The sequence below is a fragment of the Sciurus carolinensis genome, chromosome 7, assembly GCF_902686445.1.
Source record: "Sciurus carolinensis chromosome 7, mSciCar1.2, whole genome shotgun sequence".
NCBI classification, from domain to species: Eukaryota; Metazoa; Chordata; class Mammalia; order Rodentia; family Sciuridae; genus Sciurus; species Sciurus carolinensis.
This window is the reverse complement of record NC_062219.1, coordinates 47,449,308-47,471,151: the sequence shown is the minus strand read 5'-3', so window position 1 is coordinate 47,471,151 and position 21,844 is coordinate 47,449,308. Positions and strand designations below refer to the sequence as shown.

At 33.4% G+C, this 21,844-nt stretch overlaps 1 protein-coding gene across 1 annotated transcript; it reads right to left on the bottom strand.

Annotated features, from left to right (window-relative positions):
- Nucleotides 1-4,209: 4,209 nt before the first annotated feature.
- On the bottom strand, nt 4,210-20,450 carry LOC124989589 (amine sulfotransferase-like). The gene is made up of 7 exons (XM_047559480.1): nt 20,325-20,450; nt 18,318-18,469; nt 16,629-16,837; nt 14,894-15,020; nt 14,000-14,094; nt 6,504-6,690; nt 4,210-4,772 (listed from the first exon to the last, which is right to left on the bottom strand). The coding sequence occupies exons 2-7, from the start codon at nt 18,457-18,459 to the stop codon at nt 4,651-4,653; spliced, it is 882 nt and encodes a 293-aa protein (XP_047415436.1). The 5' UTR covers nt 18,460-18,469; nt 20,325-20,450; the 3' UTR covers nt 4,210-4,650.
- Nucleotides 20,451-21,844: the final 1,394 nt, after the last annotated feature.

The following is a 21,844-nucleotide window of genomic DNA, read 5'->3' as shown; positions in this document are numbered from 1 at the left end:
ACTTAATTCCATTTTACATATATACTCAAAAGTTTGTTTTGTAAAATTTCAGTATCAACAGACTGTTTTAAGAATGCAATTGTCATACAAATTGAGGAAAGATTATATTTGTTGTGTTCAGAAATTTATCAGGAGCTTTTCAGCATTTAACAAAATAGCATTGATTAGAAGTCTTAATATTATACATGTATTTGCCAAGACAATGTATATATTTTATACATTTGTAGTTCTTTGATTTATAGTGATTCTGCTTTAGGTGTAATAATTTGTTCTTTATTATGTTATAGTTTAGTAGTACTTGCATATTTTATATATAAGTATATGTACTTCTATTTTATTACACTTGTTTCTCCTTTATAGTTACGGTATTGACTTTTTTTTTTTCAAATTGCATATATAGGCCATGCTATCTGAATTTTATCTCAGGAGAGTAAAGAAATTACTAATTTTGAAAAGTGTAAGTGAAATCACAATAAACTACTGCAGACACACTAGCATGATTAAAATTGAAAGGATAAACAATCTCAATATGGTGGGAATGTGGAGCAACTGAACTCTCACAATGATGACGGAAGTGTAAAATGGTATAATCATTTTGAAAACCTGGAATTTCTTATAAGTAAACCATTCATTTTCTCTATGACTTCGTTATTTTATTCTTAGGTTTTATGCAAGAGACTTAATGTGTGTCCAAAAACAAAATCTTGTTCAAAACTATTCATAGCAATTTTATTCATAGAAATCCTAAACTGGAAATAACCTGATGCCATCAACGGGTAAATGAACAATTTGTGCTATTTTTATTAAAAAAAAAAAAAACTACTCAGCAATCACAAAAGAACACATCCTGATATAAATTAGAAAACAGATGAGTCTCAATTTTTTTTTTTTTTTTTTAGCAAAAGATGATTGATATCCTTTATATGAAGTTTCAGGAAGCAAAAACTGTGTTAAGAAAACTGAATAATGCTTGTCAGGTATGGAAAGTGACTGAAAAGAGTTGAGTTGATGAATATTGTATATTTTATAAAATCCACAAACTGGTTAATAGTCATGTATTTTGTATGTATATTGTACTTCAATTAAAACAGTATCGTGGGGAAAATGAAAAGGGAAAATACAAGGATGTAAGGATATGATATTGGGAACCATTTTTTCTAGGATATAAAGAATTTCCACCAAGCTCCTGTAAAAGGATGAAGAAGGGTCTGGGGCAGGGGTAAGGAGGTGACTGAGGGAAGACTTTGAGACCTTAGTCAAGGCAAGGTCCACTGTCACCAACTGTAGTTTCCGGTTGGATACCTTTGCTGGATGCCTAGGTGGAAGGAGACACATCTTAATGAAGATCAGCAAATATCAAGGAGACAAAACAGATCAGACTAGAAGAGCCTCTCTCCACTGAAATGTGTACATGAGCTTTCGTGTCCTATGCCATTTAGGAAAGGAGAAATAAGAAGGGAAGATTTATTGATGGGAGAAACAGTCTTGACATGGTGTTTAAATTGCCTGAATATTTACTTGAAGTCACTGTTTAACACTGATGGTGATTTGCGACCTACAGTTTGTAGGTTTAATTTATTTTTTTAAATGATAGTAATGTAGATTAAAGAATAAGATGACTGGGTAGAAAATAACACCCCCTATCTCCCTGCCCTATTGCTGAGTCATAGAGCTACAATCTTTATCAGGTTGTAGGAGAATTAAATGAGAATAATTAAAAGGCCTGGACTTAAATTTGTTCAGTGCTCGAAGGTGCCTCTTAGAGAGCAAATCACTTAGCTAGTGAGTAAGCACAGAGGACAGCCCTATTGAAGAGTCCTGTGAACATGGAAATCTTATCGGTCCTACAGTTACACTTCGACAATGTTCATTATTTATCAAATCATAGGACTTGTGTTGAAGCAAATGCAATGAATTTTTTAAAAATTTTCTATATTTTTTATGATGAAAAGTAAACAAAAATAAGCACATCTTAAGTTTATCTGACATGGTTGTAGATGAGAGAAATGAGACCGATGTGAATTTCATTCTCAATTACTATATGAGGCAAATACATTATCATTAAATAAATCTTTTGTATGTTTTTCTAAGCATAAAGTATACTCATAACTTGAACTGTGAATATATAAATAATGGTAACTTTAAATACCTCTTTAATCATATAATATATTGTCTTGAAAGGGCAATGTTCACAAGCGCCACTTAGTGGTTAAAGTATTTGTTGTGTTCTAGCTGCCAGTACTGTTTTATCTGTGGCTGGCTCCAAGGAACAAAGGGAGAAAAAAATTTTAAAAAATCCTGGTCTCCTAGGTGGGTTTCTCTCCTGGTGTGGGTAATTTCCCCCCCCCACAACTGACACCTGTAGTTTTTCCTTGGAACCTGTGCTTTCTTGAGTTCCCTACTTTTCCAGAATTCCTGATTTTCCAGGTTACAGTTATATTTTATTTAAACTTCATCTTCTTCCCCATTTAGACAATATTTCAGAGATGAGGGATTCCTTATTTTCTCCATCACCTCCATTGAAATGAGTGAGATAGACCCTTGACCTTTTTAAGGTGTGACCTGAGAGTTTGAGACTTCCTAGATAAGTGTAAACCAATGGGCATATTTTTGCAATAAAATAAAGTGCATATAAATGAAAATTCATATCCCTTTTCTAGTTCTTAAGGGTCCTGTGTATTTCATGATCTACAGAGATTTTTGGCTTAAGAAACATTATCTACCCAATTTCCTAAACCAAGTATAGGGAAGATATTATTTAATCCTTGTTATGACATCCATCAAATTCAGACTGTTGAGGGGATACCTGATCTTTCCATTCTCAAGATTCCCCAGGATAGGAGACTTATGCGCATTTCTGAGGAGGAAACCTTAAAATTAACATTTAAAATGTAATCAGTCCTTGTTTTCAGTGGTTGTCCAAGGGCCCAGTGTTTTGTTCTAATTCTTTATTCTTCTTCGGGACTTTTTGGGCCTGGGCACAACATTGAGTATTCCTTAGTTTTTAAACTTTTGCTAACTATGAATTAATGTTTTGTCCATTTAGTAACTGTAAGATTTGCTTGTGCTCTTTGAAAATGTTTTCCTATTTATTTTACAAACCTCATAAAAGTATGATAAGAAATACAGAAAAATGTACAAATCCTATGTAAATTACCAAAATGAACAGCACTGAGATCAAGAAAAAAAGTATTCCTAACACCCCAGAAGTGCTCTCATTTACCTGTTCAGTTTACTACATTATTCCTTGAGGGTAAATTCCTACCTTATAAAACCATAATTAGTTGCACCTGTGTTTGAATCATATAAGAAGTCATGCAATGAGTATCTGTTTTTCTTCACTGAATATTATGTTTCTGAGACTTATATATGTTTTTCACATATAGTTCATGCATATTTACAGATAATTTGTTTCATAATGTGAAATGCCACAATTATTTATTTTGATGTACATGGATATTGGTTTGTGCTAGGTTTGGATCAGTGTCTATCAAAAGACCCTTGAGTTGGAAAAGCTCGTCCCTAAAACCTAGTGATATTGGGAGGCAGAGCAACAGGTGGGGTCTAGAAGGATGAAGTTAGGTCATCAGGGGCATTCCATTTCTTCTTTCTTTTTACTTCCCAGATGCCTTGAAGTGAGCAGCTTTTACTCCACTACACACTGCCCATCATGATGTAATGTTTCTCTATAGGCCCATATACCACTGAGTCAAGTGACTGTGACTGAAACCTCTAAAACAATGATCCAAATGAACTTTTCCTCCCTATAAGTTTATTAACTCAGGTATTTTGTTATAATAATGGAAATTCAAGTAGCATAGGTTGTTTCCATTTGATGACTTTGGTGCTACCCATAAATTCTTATAATTATAAATCTAAATTTTATTAAATATTCAACTGTTAAATTTATGTGGCATAATTTTATTGAGTGATACATTGTGATACAACTTCTTATGGTCCTGGTGTTGCAGTACTGGGGAATGAGCCCAGGGGAGTTCTACTACTTAAATATCCCCAACCTCCCCTGCCTTTTCTAAAACTTTTGATACAGGGTCTCTGTATGTAGTTGAGGCTTGCCTAGAACTTGCTGTCCTCTTGCCTCAGCTTTCTGAGTCCTGGTGTTACAGTTATATGCTGTCAGGACCAGCCAGATAGAACTATTTTCCATCTAGTGCAAACTCTGATCTGTTAAATTAATAAGAAGAAATATGTGTTTATACAGGACTTTTCCATTTATTCTATCACATTTGAATATACACATTGATAAAATTTAAGTACAAGAATAAAATGATTTGTAATGTATAATTGACCCTAAGTTTAATTGTGGGTAAAAAAAAAAATACACAGTATAGATAGTCTCTGAAGATATTTGCAAGTCATGCTTTATGCTTTCTGTTTTGCCATTTTCATGCAGGGTACCAAAGTTGCCAACCTGATGAATCAATTTAATTTCTGATTTTTAATTTTAATTATTAAAATTTATTTTTTTTACATTTTAAAGCATTTGTGACAGATAATCTAGCATAGTTTACTTGTTTTATTAATAAATTTTGTAGTGAGTGATTAAATAGGCACAAATTATTATGTATACCTTAACAGTGTCGCCTCTGCCTATATTTTATATGATTATTTTACACTGTGATTAGAATTTTACTCCTCATTTATATCCCAGATGATCGGCAGGGGGAAGTCTTTCATTTCCTTCTGGAATATCCTGTCAAATCTTTCATTCTGCTCCACAGTAAAATGATGTTTCCAGTCACCAGTGATACCTAATGGGATAAGAATATAAATAGCACCTTGGTGAATATGTGACACTATCATGTTAAAGATTACCTCAACCATTTGAACCCATTTGTCCCATTGTTCCAGATGTGGAATACCTATAAAAATTTAAGAGACGGTGGAAGTTTGGTTTGGTTTCTTTGTTATTTCCACAATCCCAGAGTGCTGGGGACTCGAACCCAGGTCTCCAGCATAAGAGGCAGGCACTCTACGAGATGGGCTATATGGCCTTCCCTATAAAAATTAAACAAAAAAAAAAATAGAGCAACAGATATACCTCTTGTGGTAACTTCGAAATAATATGTGAATATTATTATGTTCACAGAATTGAAAAGTTGGAAAATAATGGGTTAATTTCTTTTCAACCAAGCTAAATATTTGCTAGTGTCTACAGGATTGGAGACCTCATCTTTTCTTACTCAAGAAATGATTGAATAAAGAATCTTAGGAATACAATAATGTAGTAAATAGATTTAAAGTTCACTTCCCCATATGTTAGCCTTTCCTCTATGTTATCCTTAGGGGGGAAAAAAACCTAAAAGATATGAATATATTAGAATTAAGAAGTATGTTTTAGTATACTCCAGGCATCATACTAAGTAAACCACATCAACTGTAATCAACTGTAATCAACTGTAAAACCCTACAAGATAAATATTTCTTTAAATTTGAAAAAAAGGAGACTCGAATATTTTCAATTAAAGAAATCAAAGTCAAATAGGGCACCAGAGCTGCCATTTTTGCATTTTTATTTTATAAAAGATTAAACCATCGTTATGTCATTATTAAATGAAAAATAATTTTGCATCTCCAGCTATCAGATACGCTTGTGTAGACATTATTATTGGCCTTTGGAAAAGACAACAAGCTGTTATGGGTATGAGAATTGCTTTGTATCTGCTCTAGCTGATGAATGAAAAGTGAGAATTTATAATAAATGTCACAAAAAGATAATGAGAATTTAAAACTATATCAATATCCAGGGCGATGTCCATAAGATGTTTATATAATTGTTTATAAATTAACATCCATCATCCTAATGGTAAATTATGAATCAATTATGAAATAAAATATGAATAAAATAGAAGCCAGATGTTTAGAATATTTACATACTAAATGATTAAGTTAAAAACTAACAATTTGAACTTTCAGGGTATCAGTTACAAGGGAAATAATATTCTTGACAACACCCTCAAGGCATGTTATAAGATCACAGTAAAAAGTAATTTCAATGACTTTTTGAAGTAACTGAATTCATAGCAGATCGCATTAATAAGATCACTCTACTTTTTGTGATGAAGCAATCTGACACATGGAAAAACAGTAGTCCAAACCTCCATCCTGCTCAACAAAACACACATTAAACATAGATTATTCTAGAAGAAAAAAGGGAAAACAAGGATTAGTGTTCCTCTCATTTAATATACCCATTACCTTCAGACAAGACTCCTAACAAATTTTAAAGAACAGGGTCATGCGATTTAGAAAGAAATAAGGCAATACTAATTAAACAAGTTAATTTGTCAGATTGTATACTAAAACACTTAGGTTTCTTGCAAAACCCTTCAGACCTACTCTCAGTTAGATGCTTAATCTTCTCTAGGTTCCAAATATCACTGTTACTTGGAGAGATATATTGGAAGCACCAATTATTTTTCTTAGGTACCAAGAACTCCAATGACAGCTTACATCTTGCTACTATAAACTATGAACAGTACCTTTGCGCAGAAAATGTCCTTCATCATTTCTAGATCCAATTTCATTTTTTATAATATCATTATAATTTGCTTGTGGATTAGTCTTCATGTTCTGAAATGTAGCCTGTTGCACAACAGTATCCACAACTTCTTCACTAAGTTCTTTTTTAAGAAATTTACAGATTTTCAGCACTGCACTTCTGAGGTCCTGAAAGAGTCATGAGTATGCATGAGTGATAGCTAAACACACAGCATGATCTAGTAGAATTTACTCCTGGAATGCAAAGAAGTTTCACTGTGTGAACCATGCAATTTGTTAGAGAAGAGAATGGGGAAACAAACTGACATGATTATTTCGATTAATGCAGAAAAAGCATTTAACAAAACCCAATATCTTTTTATGATTAAAACTCTCAACAAATCTGCAATGGAAGGAAACTACTTCAACATGAAAAAGGTCTTTTGTGTAATACCTGCAGCTAACAACATACTCAACTGAGAGAGATAGGAAGATTTTCATCTGAGATCTGGAATAAGTCCAATTTAATTTTTCAACTTCTATTTATCGTGATAATAGAAATACTAGCTAGAGCAATTAAGCAATAAAAAGAAAAAAGGTATTGAAACAGAAAATAAAGAAATATAATGATCTCTGTTAACCAACAAGAGTATCTTATATGTAGAAGATTCTAAGAAAAGCACACAAAAATATTAGAACTAAGAAATTTAATTAAGTTGCAGAAAAAAATCAAACCAACTTGTAAAAATAAGTTGAATTTCTATACACTAGCAATGAGTAAACCTAACAGAAAATTTAAAAACAATCACACCAACAATTATGAAAAGAAAGTCTAAAACTCTGAGGAATAAACAAGGAAGTAATAGGGTTGCCTATTGAAATCTACAAAACACTACTGAAAAATAAAAGCAAACAAATTAATGGAACAATATCCTATATTTATGAGTTGTAAGATTGGAATTTTAAATGCTGTGTAAAATAATTCATATAGATTATTAATTGCACTCTATCACAATCCCAACAATATTTTTTTGCAAAAAATAGAAAAATCCATCACAAAGTAATATGAAACTTCAAGGAATCCTGAATAGTTAGTCTTGAAAAAGAATAATAAATTTGCAGTTTTCACACTTCCATATTTCAAACTTACTGCAAAATCATGGTAATCTCAACAGTGTGATAATGCCATAAATTTGGAAATATGAACCTATAAACTTGAACAGAATTCACAGAAACCAGCTCTCACACATGTGGTCAAATGATTTTTGACATGAATGCCAAGAACATTTCAAGGAAGAAGGACAGTTTCTTCAACAAAATGTAACAGGAAAGTTGAGTGTCCATATGCAAAACCATGACATTAATCCTTATCCTATGCCACATATAAAAATTAATAAAATTGATCAGGCATTGATGTAAGAACTGAAACTATGGCACTTTTAGAGAAAGACATAGGGGAAATGCTTCACAATGTTGGATTTGATGATTTTTTGATATGGCACACAAATCACCAGCAAAAAAGAAAATAAACAATCAAATAAGCTACATAAAATGTAAATCTTCTAAGTATCAAGGGAATAAGAAAAATATTTGCAACCATATCACTGATAAGTTTTGCTACCCAGAATTCTTACAAATCAATAAGGACAACAAATCAATCCAATTAAAAACTGAAAAAGGATTTAAATAGAAATTTCTCCAAAGTAGATATAAAATATCCAATAAGCTCATGAAAAGATGGTCAACACCACTAATCATTAGGGAAATGCAAATCAACTTCAGAGAGTTCACACCCACTAGAAAGGCTATTATTATTTTAAAATTTTTAATATTTTATTCATTTTTATTTTAATATTTTATTATTAAAAATAAACAACAGAACAGAATAAGTTTCAAGGACACAGAAAAATTGGAACCTTTGTGCAGATTGGTAGAAATATAAAAATGCTACAGATGCAATGGAAATAGTATGGTGGTTACTCAAACCTAAAAATAGCATTACATATGACCCAGCAAATTCACTTCTATGTATGGACTCAAAGAATTGAAAGTAAAGGCTCAGAGACATATTTGTACATCATGCTTGTACATCATTATTCACAATACAAAATGTGAAAGCAAGTGATGTGTATGCCTATATGTATATGAGATACACAACTAAAATGTAGTATATATGTACACTGGAATATTATTCAGTCTTAGAAGGAAATTCTGATCATGTTACAAATGCATGAATCTTGAAGACATTATGATAAGTTAAATAAGTCAGTCAAAAGGACAAATACTTATGATTTCACTGATGGAAGTACTAAGAGTATTCAACTTCATAAACAAAGTAGAAAGGTGGTTTAAAGGGGTCTAAAAGGGGTCGAGGGTGGAGAATGAGGGGTTGCAGTCTTATGAATGTTTTGCATTGTGAATTCATTTCAGTTTCAGTTTTGCATTGTGAATTCATTTTAGAGTTGAATAGTGTTGATGTTTGCACAAGTATACGAACATACTTAATGCCACACACTGTTCGCTTAAAAATGGTTAAAATGACTTATTTCACTTAGCATGAATCAAAATACAGTCTGTAAAATAAAAAATATTTAAAAAAAGACAAAATGGTTAAATGGTATATTTTCTGTTGTGAATATTCTATTACAATTAAAATTTTCAATGGGAGGAAAATACCTAGATGAATTACTTTACACAATAGTACTTAATAGGAAAAACTGTTTCTCAGAGAGGTTATAACAATTTTCATGGGGAAGGAACTTGTTTTCAATTCAAGAAACCAGGATAAGACATGCTGAAAATACATGAATTTCTTTTCTGACTGAAAAAATAATCCTCCAATTAAAGAAACCCCAAACCCCTACCATATTTAATGAAAAGTGAACTTCAGAGTACTTGATACATGATGTGCTCACAAGAAATGGAGCTGTGTTGGCAGGTTGGGGATGGAGGAAACAGGGCCTTTTTAACTTCCTGAATATCTTAGTTGTATTCTTGTAGGGGATCATCAGTGGAATACATTTAATGTGATAGGAAGAATAAAAATAATAGGTCTGTTATGGTTTAGATGTGGTGTCCCCCCAAAACTCACATGTGAGACAATACAAGAAGGTTCAGAGGAGGAATGATTGAATTATAAGAGTCTTAACCCTATCAGTGAATTAATCATCCTTCAATAAGGATTAACTGAGTGGTAGGGTGTGGCTGATGGAGGTGGGATTTGGGGCATGGTTTTGGGGTATATATTTGTATCTGGTGAGTGGAGGCTCTTTTTCTCTGCTTTCTGATCATTATGTGAGCTGCTTTCTTCTGCCATGCTATTCTGCCTCACTTCAGGCCCTAAGGAATGGAGCTGGCCTTCTATGGACTAAGACCTCTGAAACCATAAGCCCCTAAATAAACCTCTCCTCCTTTACAGTTGTTCTGGTTGGGTCCTTTAGTTGCAGCAGTGGAAAGCTGACTAAACCAAGGTCCATAGTTATTAACTTATTTGTACACCAATCTTTGGTGCGGAAAAAACTAATAAAATCAGGATATAAGTGAATATGAAGAGATAAGACAATGTGACCAAGCATTAGCATAAAAAAGATAATAAAAATAGAACTGTTAGATGTTACAAATGCAGAAATTATCATAAAGAATTTCAAAACAGCTATGCTTATTACACACAAGGAAATAAGAGACAAAATTAAGAACTTTCCAAAAGACTAACTACTATTAACCAAAGTATCAGATTTTAAAGTAGACCCCAACTTATTAATTTAAATGTAGACTTTGGTGAATAATTTCAATGAAAGATTAAACACAAATTGTTTCAGTCAACTTTTTCATTGCTGTGACCAAAAGAACTTATAAGAATAAACTTAGAGGAGGCAAAGTTTATTTTGGGGCTCACAGTTTCAGAGGTCTCAGTCTATAGACAGCCAACTCCATTCCCCAGGGCCTGAGGTGAGGCAGAACATCATGGTGGAAGAGTGTGGTGGAGGAAAGCAGCTCAGACATCACACCAGAAGCAGAGAGAGCTCAGCTCAGCTCGTGGAATATATACTTCAAAGGCAGGCTCCCTATGACCTACCTTCTCCAGTCATACCTATTTGCCTACAGTTACCATTCAGTTAATCCCTACCAGGGGATTAATGCACTGATTAGGTCAAGTCTTTTATAATACTATCGCATCATCTCTAAACTTTCTTGCATTGTCTCACATATGACCTTTTGGGGGGTACCTCATATCTAAACCATAATATGGATTCAAAAGATTATTTCCTAGGCCTCACTAAAGTCTTGCACTTTGGATAGTTCTTCTATACACCAGCTATTTCCTAATTCTACTATCTATCACTGTCCAAATTCTGAGCCATATTCCACAAAATATTAAAAGTTTTTTCATGTAACACCACTGCATTTGTTCAGTCTCCAAAGACAACTATACCTTGGCATACAGGTATGTATCATTTCTTTACTGGAGGCATCAGACAGTTCCAATATATTGAAGAAAAAATAGCAGAATGGGAAAGATTAAATCTCTCATATCATTTCTCTGCAGATAAATTAAAATGTTTCCAGAATTTTTACATTTCAAAATAAAAAACACATACGAAAATGACAAGTATTCCACAACCTCACCATGATGGTAACCTCCATCCTCATTATATGATAATGATTTGTTTGCATTTTAATTTGACATTTGCCACCTAAATATGAATCTTTAAACATTATAGATATAATTGCTTCTAGTTCAATTATATACTGCAGGACTCCACTTGAGACAGGAAAGCAGAAAAAAAAATCCTGCATAATTATTATGGTGCCCAGGGCTATCACCTCTAAATCAGTGAGAAATGTGAAAAATCCTGGGAGAAATTACACTGAGTTTGTATGTCTTGATGGGATTATCATTGGAGAAACAGGTATGGACAGTACTTCATGAAACTACCAAGACATTTTTCAGGGAAGCAGCAAACAAGGGAAGACTCCAAAATTTATTCCAACTTTAATGAATACCTAATTTTTGACAATCTTGGGAGCCTTCTCTAGAAAGAGCTCTAAAGCTAAAAAATCAAGTTGACCAAGGTCTATCTTTATTCCTTCCTCTGCTTTAATCCCTTTCTCCATCCTATCCCACTTGGTTTTATCTACGTTCATTCTTCTCATATACATTGGTATTGGAGATTGAACCCAGGGCACTTAATCACTGAGTCACATCCTTATCCCTTTCTATATTTTATTTTGTGACAGGGTCTCATTAAGTTGCTTAGGGCTTCATTAAATTGCTGAGGCTGGCTTTGAACTCTCGATGCTCCTGCTTCAGCCTCCAAAGCTGCTGCCATTATATTCTTTATACTGATGATGTTCAAATTAATAGCTAAAAGAAGAAATCTTTCATGAGCTTTTGTTTATATTTTTTCATTTGTTTCTTAGTCTATTCATTTGATTTCTTCTAAATTACCTTAGTCTTCATAGGTCAAAAACAACATCATTATCAAGCTCCTCTATCTAATCTGATCTTGCCTCAGGGTGCTCTAAACACCTTCATGAATAATACCACTATCTACACAGATACATTAACTAGAAATAAAGGAAGCATCCTTGATCACTCTCTCTTTGTCATTTTTCCTCTGCATAATTCCATTTTTTTTTTATGTCTTAACAGTGCCTCAAAACTCTATTCTCTTCATACACAAGGACACTACTCCAATCCAAGACACCACTGATGTTCAGTTGATTAACACACTGATCTCTGTCTGGCCTGGTTTCCTTATATTTGGTAGGTTTGCTTTTCAATTCATGAATGGAAATGATATTCTAAAAATATGAATTATATTCTATGGCTACCCTTCTTAATAACTCTTAAGAGGTTCCTTACACTTTTAATGTTAAAGAAATCATTATCATTAACATAGCCTACAGATCTTGTAAAATCTGTGTCCTATAAAACCCCTTTATGTTAATCTTTCATCTCCCCCACCTTGTTCAAGTTCTTCCCTTAGGTCTTCAAAGGCCTCACATACTTTATTGTGTCAGATAACTTGCACATACTTTTTTTTATTACTTTAAGTCTCTCAAGTGTCTTTTCTTTCTGTTAGCTCCTATTTATTAGCTATTTTCTTTCTGTTAGCTCCTATTTAATAGCTATTTATTAGCTATTTCTCATGCTCTTTATTTCAGAAAAAAATGACCATCGCCTTTGACTATACCAGACACCCTTAGTTCATATGCACACTGACATTGTATTTGGACTTTTCCTTAATATTACACTTAATAGTTTTGAACCATATATACTAACTTGATGAATACCTGTTTTCCCTGATAGATTATGAGTTCTATCATAAAGTTTCAGTCCTTTTTTACTCATGATTCAGTGACAGTCACAGAGCAATCATTCACTAATTTTTAAGTGACTGAATAGATGATATATTAATGAATCAACATATCAACCAGAGACCACAGAACAATTTCAACTGTATTGTGTTTGAATTACACAAAGTTTTTTGGCAGTTTTGAATTTGTCACCAGCATATATGCATCCTATGACTTCATGTGAGAGCTAGTTTTAAGATTCTCTTTAAAACAGGAAGAATTTGCCTCACAGGGCTCGCCCACATCTATGGCAATAATTATCCTATCTTAGTGGTAGATTCTTGCCTCAGTGCCTTGGTTCTCCTTGCTGACCTATTTTAAGTATAACTACCATGGAAAACAGGTTGGTGTATCCTCAAAAAAAAAAAAACTATACTAAAAATAGAACTACCATATACTCAAACTATCACACTCCTGGGTATATATCAAAAGGAAACAAAATCATCATACAAGAGATAACTCAAACGTACCAATAAACATGCCCATGTTTATTGTGCCACTATTCACAATAGATGAGGATTCAGTCTAGGTGTCTATCAACAGATGAACAGATAAAGAAAATATGGTATACACACACACACAATGGAGTATTATTCAGCTATAAAAAATGAAATCCTGCAGCAAAATACATGGAACTGGAGAACATTATGTTAAGTAAAATAAGCCAGACACAGAAAGACAAGTAACACAAGCAGCACATATGAGAACAACAACAAATACCGACTGAAAGTAGAATAGTGAGTACTAAGGCCTGTGAAGGGACCAGGCAGAAGGGGAGGAAAGAGAGTGGAAGAAAGGAGATTGAATATGATCAGTGCATGTTGTATGCTTATATAGAAATAAGATACCAAAACCCATTAATATGTAATTAATATTAATAAAAATATTTTATAAAGATTGGTATCCTAGATATTTTAGGTTGCCTTTATTGCTTCAGATATGATAATCGTGGTGACAGTGTGTAGTGAGAACACAGCATTGAGGACAAGTAATTAATGGATAAGTAGGAAATTAGAACCCCACCTCCTCCCCAAAAGCCCAGGAATTAGGCATGAAAATGACTAGGAGAATTGGTTTTGCTGAAACCAGGAGAAAAAAAAGTTTAAAAATAAATTTTTAAAAATACTTCGTATTTTACCTTTTTCATATCTTCATAGCTTATGAACTGAATATTGAAGTCATGTCTATGTTCATACCAGCCTCTTATGTGATCAAACCAACGACTTCCTATCACTGTGCAAAAATAATTAGTAAAAAGGTGAAGATTCTGCACTTATTGAACAGCAAACTATTCTTTCTTTTCATCCATATAATCACAAAAATAAAACTCAAGATCCCAACCACTGGACATCTATATTACTGTTTTTAAATGATTACTGCTTAGGGGAACAATCATGGTTTTCACAGAGAACTGACAATGAAAAGCTGCTCTATATATGTAGGAAAGCAGCAATTAAGAAATAAGAAAGTCCCAGTTCTAAGTTTAAATCAGATTTCTTTAAAGCAAGTCTCTCCACTTTCCTATATCCACATGAAAACACACATGTGCATTTTTCTTCTTATTCTCTAAGATCTCTGGATAGCCATGCTAGCTGTCTGCAATGAGACAGAACCTGAATGTAATCTTTAGATGAGTGAGATCCTGATACTTCTCTCTACAAGTCTCGCATCAATCAATCCTCCTTAGTAGTGGAGTGGAAAACTCCACTCTGCCCTACAAGGCTTATTGCAGGTCCTTGAGAGAGCACACAAACACCCTGATCGTCAGTCATCTGGAATATATAATTTTAACTACATTCGTAGTTTAAATTGTTAGAATATTTGTAATCCTCTTATGGTCTGGTCAAAATGTTTTTGAAACAACATGCCTTTTCAAACTTGACAATACCCAAATGGTCCTGGCAAGGATAGAAAAGCCGTTGGGTGGCAGACTAAGGTGATATGTCATAGTACAGCCATTATTTACCATTGCCCTTCTCCATCTTTCTGAAATATCTTCCCTAAGTTCTTTGATAAATAAATTCATAGTTACCTTCTCCATCTAAAAACCTTTCCATAAAATGCTCAATGGTATCTGCAGGTTCTAATCGAGCTACCCAATTTGAAAAATGAAAAAAAGAGACCAAAACATCTTTAGGATTTCTGTAGATGTAAAGAATCTGCGGAGAGAATCAGAAAGAATATTAACTGTTTCTGTTTATTATTGCAAGTTTTTAACAGCTGCATCATGTTTCATTAACTGAATGAATCATGAGTATTTTAATCCATTCTACTAGTCATGGAAAATTAGGTGTTCCCCCAATTTTTTTCTATCACAAAAAGTGTTGAAATAAATACTTTTATTTATAGGACAGAAACTGTATAAATCAACAAAGTAAGAAACATTTAATTATGCTTCAAAAAAGAGGCTAGTTCTTTAGAGGTTGAAAACCCAGTAAAATAGAAAACTCTTTATATTCTGAAAACTCTAAAAATAAGAGAACATAAAATTGTCATTATTGCAGAATGAATGAAAATGTACAATGACAAAATTGGAGTAAATTGACAAGATTGTTAAACTATGTTATGCTTTTTTCAATATTAAAATATTAAAAATATCTACACAAAGTGGATAAAAAGCACACTAAGAACAATATAAGGTGCATATTGAGGGCATGAAAATGAACCTTAAAACACAGTAATAGAATGAAGCTTGAGGAATGTTGAAATATTGTAATGCTTGTTGTCATAGAACTAATCCCTATTAAATTAAAACCCACATTTAACAACCATTGTGGGACCAAACTCCTTGGAAAAGAATCATGCAATATTCCTGTCTCATGTCATAAGAGGTATGATATTTAATTTATAATCATAAAAAGGTTAAAAATAATGTTAGCTAGGAAAAAGCTGGAGAGTATTTACATAATCTTTGTTGTTGGTGTTATGTTTTCTTAGTAAAGCATCAGAACCAGAAGTCATGAAAGAAACATTAACAATTGGGTTATATAAGATTAAGAGTTTTCAACAATTTTTAAGGAAAGTCTTTGCTTTTTAAAGGGGAGACTTTGCCCCACATAAATACTTTCACAAAACAATAAATAAGAAACCTAAAAAAATGGGCAAAGAATAAAAAGAACACTTAAAGATCTATAAAAATATAAAAAGATAATCTTACTAAAATAAAAGAGCTAAACTCACTCAAAAATGAGATTTATTTTTTACTTAGCATATTAGCCATATTTGATAATTTCCACAATTAGTAAGCAGGTGAGGAAAGAAGCATTTGTACATGCTATTTGATGAAATACAATTCATATATTATAGAAGGCAGGTAGGTAATCCCTGTTAACACTTAAATATTGAACATTTTAATTTGAAAACTTCATTTTATTAATTGAAACATGGCACAAGAATTAAAGTGCAAACCTTTATAGGAATGTTTATTACAACATAATACGTACATTTGCTACAACCTACCTGTCCATAAAATACTCATTAAATATTGCAGAGCCATACAATAAAATTCTATGAAACCATGAAAAAAAAATGATATTTTATGACCAATGTGAAAGAATTTTTGTTATATGCTATAGAATTACATGGCAAATTATATCTGCAAGTGTTTAATACATGCATAATATTTCAGACTTTCATATATTTTAATGTGGATGGCAATATCCTAAAGATACAATAATTTTGACATTTGAAAGAATGTGGTTTAGTGGGGTTGGGAATAGCAGGTTATTTTGTCTGTGCAAAAAAAATAATTAATCTCTATGACATACTTTAGCTCTTTTATTCTTCAGACCTTTTGGTGCTAAATAATATGGGAGGTGGGAAGCAAAGAAACGAGGGGATGGCATATTGGTATAGTCCAAATCGCGAGTATTGTATTCAAAAAAGGGAGCTCTATCCATTGTTACAGTGTCTTCAGTTCTGTTTCGATGCCCCTCAAAATAAATCAAGCTTAGTATCTGCTGAGTCCAGATGGTACCTGTAAAAATAAATCATCATTTTCAAACCTGAAGTAGTCATTAAAATAAAGTCAACAATAGTGTCATGCATCATAAAATAATTTGAGCTTTCTTTTCTTTTAAACCCTCCAAGTATGCTAACAAGTTTGTCCAATTTTGTCTTATTAAACATTAAAGTTAATAAAGATAAATCAAAGACTCTATAAATTCCTTTCTCACGTGAAGAGTTGTGTTTGTTCTGACTCCATGATAGTGATGGTTTGGACTAATTATGCCTCTCCTTCTCTGTGTTACTGATCCATGTTAGGTCCTTTTTAGTATTTTTAACTTTTTCATTAACTTATAATAATTCTACATATTAATGGAGTAGAGTGTTGTATTTCCACACATGCATACAGCCTGCATTGATCACATCAGGGGAATTAGCATTTCCCTTTCTTTGTCATTTCTGTTTGGTCTTCTAGCTTATTTCTTCTATATTTTCAAAAAATATGTTATTGGTTACTGAGTCCCTTTTTACTATATTTTGTGGGTACCTCTTTCTCCTTCCTGATATTCCTTTCTTAGAACTTTACCCCTTAGAAATATAGACAAATTAACAAAATTATAGTGAGTTCACTTTCTCCCCTTTTCTCATTACCACTTAAAGTGGTTTTGTAAACTATTTAAGCGTTCGAGGACGTCAGGAAACAGCAGGACTTGGCATGAACAAAGCAATATATATAGAAAACATTTTTATTTACTTATAAGGCTTAGCCATTTATGACCCACTTCTTTGTGGTGTTCTGGGAAAATCACATCATAAATAAACACAATATTGTCTGTGAAATCTTAATAACTACAGCTTTACCTTCTAGTCTGCATGAGCCACTGTAAAAACTCAAACCAAGCCAAGTATCATGTCCTGCTGAAGTAGAAGTCACTATTACATAAGGCTCTTTAGTACCTTATTTTGCCCAACAGGATTGTGTTTTACCAATTCCTTGTAATGATGATCTTCACAAATCTCAAAATAATTATTATCTTTTTTTCTAGTAGAACTAACTGGTTGAGAATGTTTTTGAGAATCTTGAGTGGAACCCAGCTCTCATAGACCACTTCTCAAGAAAATGAAGCATCTTGGAACATGAATATTTATGGAAGATAAATCTTTCAACTAATGAAGCATTTTCAAATTGGAGAAAAGATGAGTTTGGACTATCTTAGGTCTTTCCAACAGAGCAGGCCAATGGGTCAGCACTCACCAAGTACCTGCTCTTGGCTGAGCATTTGGTTTCTTTATTTTTTAACAGAATTGACAACATAGCCATTGCTGATGGGCTTATATAGTAGAGATTTGAGTTTCATCTTTTTTCTGATCCTTAAAGGATACCTAAACGTAGGCTGGGCTGCTGTTGATGTCTGGAAAGGAGTACATTTACACACACACACACACACACACACACACACACACCAAACCAAAGCAAAGGCCACAATCAGGAGGCCACTTCTTACACTTACCAGATTTTGGATATGTGATTATGAAGACATCATCATCTCTAATTTCAAAATCGTCTACACTTTCTACTATATGAATTTTAACCAAAGACCTTTCAAAATTGTAGCCTTTATATTTAAATAATTTTTCCCCTGTATTGTCCATAATTTTTCACCTATAAGTAAAAACATAAAATTCTTCTCAATTTCAAGTTATTATACAAATCAATAATACTTATTGAGTGGTCAATATATGCCAAGCACAATTGCAATGTCTTATGTGTATGAACTTACTAACAACACTAAACATAGCACGTATATTGAATTTTTTAAAACTTCACAATAAGCCAACATTGCTGTATTGCTAGCATTACTATTTTAAAGATGTACTGAAAAGTGACACAACCCTTCTTAAAGGTTCATGAGGGACGGGTATCATGATTCTAAACATAGAGAAGAGGAAATTAACTTAGAGAAGTCAATCAAGTTATTTAAACTTGCCCATTTAGCTGAACTGGAAAGATTTGATAACAGATAATTTGGTCAGAGAATTCATACTTTATCCAGAATTTCTAAGTATTCTATATTTTTATTGCTTACATTTTTTGATTGTTAGAAATAAATTCTTCAATGGATATGCTTTTACTTCTGATGTTTTTCTAGAGTATGAGTGACCTGTTGTCTCTAGAAGAAACTTTTAGGGATTTGAGATGCTGTTTAAAGTGAATAATCGAAAATGCTTTGCCTAAGGAAAACCAACTGATTTTACATCAGAAGTGCTGCCCTCACAGTTACAAGTTACTTTCTGAAAAATTATTATAATTTACAATAGGAGATTTAAAAATCTGAAATCATATGAATGTAAATAATAAAACTGAAAATAAAAACAGAAGGCAAACAATCTAAAGACAAAAATTCGAATAAACCAAGCATCTCTATTAGATCTGCCTGAGAAATCTTTACTTGAAGGTTAATTAGTTGAGACAATTCCATAATTCCTAATAATATTAGATTTAGAAACATACATTTCAGTTATTTATTTTTTTAAAAAATTCTGTGCATACAAAGAAACTGAATTTGTTAAAAAGCAGCAAGTATGGCTTTGTCTAAATTGTATGTCAAGAAACAACATTCGAGTTCTCTACAAACAGTCCAAGTTACCTGATCAATAGGAGGAAGTCAGAGTTCAGTCTTTTTCAGAGTAAGAGCAGAAGATGACTAATGTTAAACTCAACTGGGTGATACCTTCATGATTGGTTACTTGACTACCAAATCAAAGATAAAATTAAGGACCTACTAAGCTACTAGAGGTTTCCCCTCTATAAGTTGACATTCAGGCAGCATGAACTCTTGAGTACTGGGGACTGAAGCAGTAGAAAGATTGTTTTCAATACAGGCAGATGGAGAGCTATTTTGAAATTGACCTCATGCATTTTCTAGGAAAAACCTCAGAGAATTCAGTCTTCAGATTGTGGTGGGGGAGAATTTATACTGCATCACATGGATAAATGGAGAAGTCCACAGGAGGAGAGATAAGTTGAGGAGAAAGGAAAAAGTGAGGTGTCCTAACAGCCCACAACACCATCCACACACAGCCTGAAATGTCACGGTGGGTTCCAGAAACTCTGAGTGGTGAGAAAGAGTGTCAGGCAGCCTCTACAAATATTTCAAATGAAAGGTTTCTATTTTGCTATTTATTACCTTTAGTCACTCAACTTTCAGTCTGAGGGCAGAGAGAATTTTAAGAGTTGAGGTGTCATGGAAGCAAAGAGAAAGTAGCATGTGAGGAGGATTCATGTAGGAGTCCCATGTTGGCTGCACAGTATTGCATGTCTTTGATGCATGTAGGAGAAGGCGATTGTGTAGTAGCAAGCCTGTCTGTGTCTCTTTCTTATTCCTTCATGGAAGTTCCAAAGAAGGGGGGTGGGTAGAAAATTAGGGAGAAATGGAGGTAAATACAGATTATTTCTCTCTCATGCAAAAGAGAATGAGAATTGACAGTGGCTCTGAATCCAGCCTTTTAGTACTCACTGTTGAGATCAGTTGATGAAGGAAAACCAGCTCTCACAAAATTTTCAGGATGACAGGGACTGCTGTGCATTGAGGGATAAATAGTCCCTGTGGAGTTTGTTTTGGCCAATGAGTTGTGTTCTAGAGTTTGGGTAGCTTGGCTTGGAGAAGTTGGGTAAGATTTTGTTGATTCTGGGAAAACATATCAGGTTATCCCAGGTTTTTAAAGGGACCAAACCTTTTGAAGGTACTTAAAAAACTTCAGGAGAACAGAGGTCACATTTACTTAATTACACCAATTATGAAACAAACACCAGCATGCATTCAAAGCTATAGCGACTCGTTCCCTTCCTTGTACCTAAATAATGGTAGGTCAAACCTTCCATCCTGTCTCAGGGGCTGGTGATCATTCTTCAGGACCTTTCTTGTACTCTCCTATCTTCTACCTGAATCACACCCAGTTTGTTTCTTCTATTATTTAACTGGCATGGCTACAGAAGGTTCTAGGGGTTATATAAACTGGAGAAGAACATGAATTCATTTTCCAGCACACACAGGGTTACCCTTTCTAATTGATGCCCCATCACTTACTTTAATATTAGATATTACATTTTTGTTTTCCACAATAATTGGAATTTGTCTCAGGTCTGTTCTAACATCTCCCATGAAATCTTAAACTCATTCTGTAGTCTTTTGTTGCTCATATAAGCTGCTCTTAGGTAATGATTCTCAGGTTCCCACTAAATGCAGAATTCGATCCCAGGGGAGATTTTGAATCTTTTCAATGTACAAATCTTCCCTGGTTAGAAAGTAGGGTGTAATCTGAGGCTAATTTCAGTTTGTAAATATTCAACTTGTCTCTTATTTCTCATGATATTTGTCAAATAAGTGTTTCTAAAATAGTCCATTTTGTGAAAATAAACAGTGAAGAGTAGAAATCAATAGAAGTAGACTATTTATTATTATGAATAGCTCAATCAGAATTTCTTTCATTATACAAATTTTATTGAACTAAATGTATTAGGAGTATTTTGAGGTTCTTGGGATCTTTTGCCTTCTTCTCTTCCCTTTTTCTTCCTCTACTCCTCACAGTTATCAGCTGAGAGACACCTAGACCAGTCAGTAGTGATAACTGAGGGAATAAGACAGCCGCTTCTATGAGCAGAGGCAATGTTTTATTCCTTCTTCCCAACCACATAATGTTATGTGCATCTAGCAAGTAAGAGGGACTGAGAGATTCAGAGAAGTCGCTCATCACAGAGGTGGGGCAGGAAAGGACAGATGAGCCTGGGACATCTTGTACCACAAAGATTTACATAAAGAATCTGGGCACAGATCAAAAGGACACTCGAGCCAGCTTGCAGGTATCACATTTAATCACTTCAGGGACAAATAGAATTTTGCAATACATAATTAGAGTGTAGGTCATAACCTTCTAAATACATTAAGAAAATATGAGTTTATATCAAATTTAAGACAAACATTGGCTGGGACAGACAGCAAATGTTTTAGGCCTTGTAGAATAACTGAAAAGAGCAAAG

What these genes read in the sequence shown, in the direction of transcription:
- LOC124989589 (XM_047559480.1), bottom strand. Translation starts at nt 18,459, where the DNA reads ATGGACAATACAGGGGAAAAATTATTTAAATATAAAGGCTACAATTTT. An exon ending in AATCACATATCCAAAATCTG is followed by an intron (nt 16,838 to 18,317) that starts GTAAGTGTAAGA and finishes TTATTTTTACAG; the next exon opens with GTACCATCTGGACTCAGCAG. An exon ending in TGAAGAATAAAAGAGCTAAA is followed by an intron (nt 15,021 to 16,628) that starts GTATGTCATAGA and finishes TTCTCTCCGCAG; the next exon opens with ATTCTTTACATCTACAGAAA.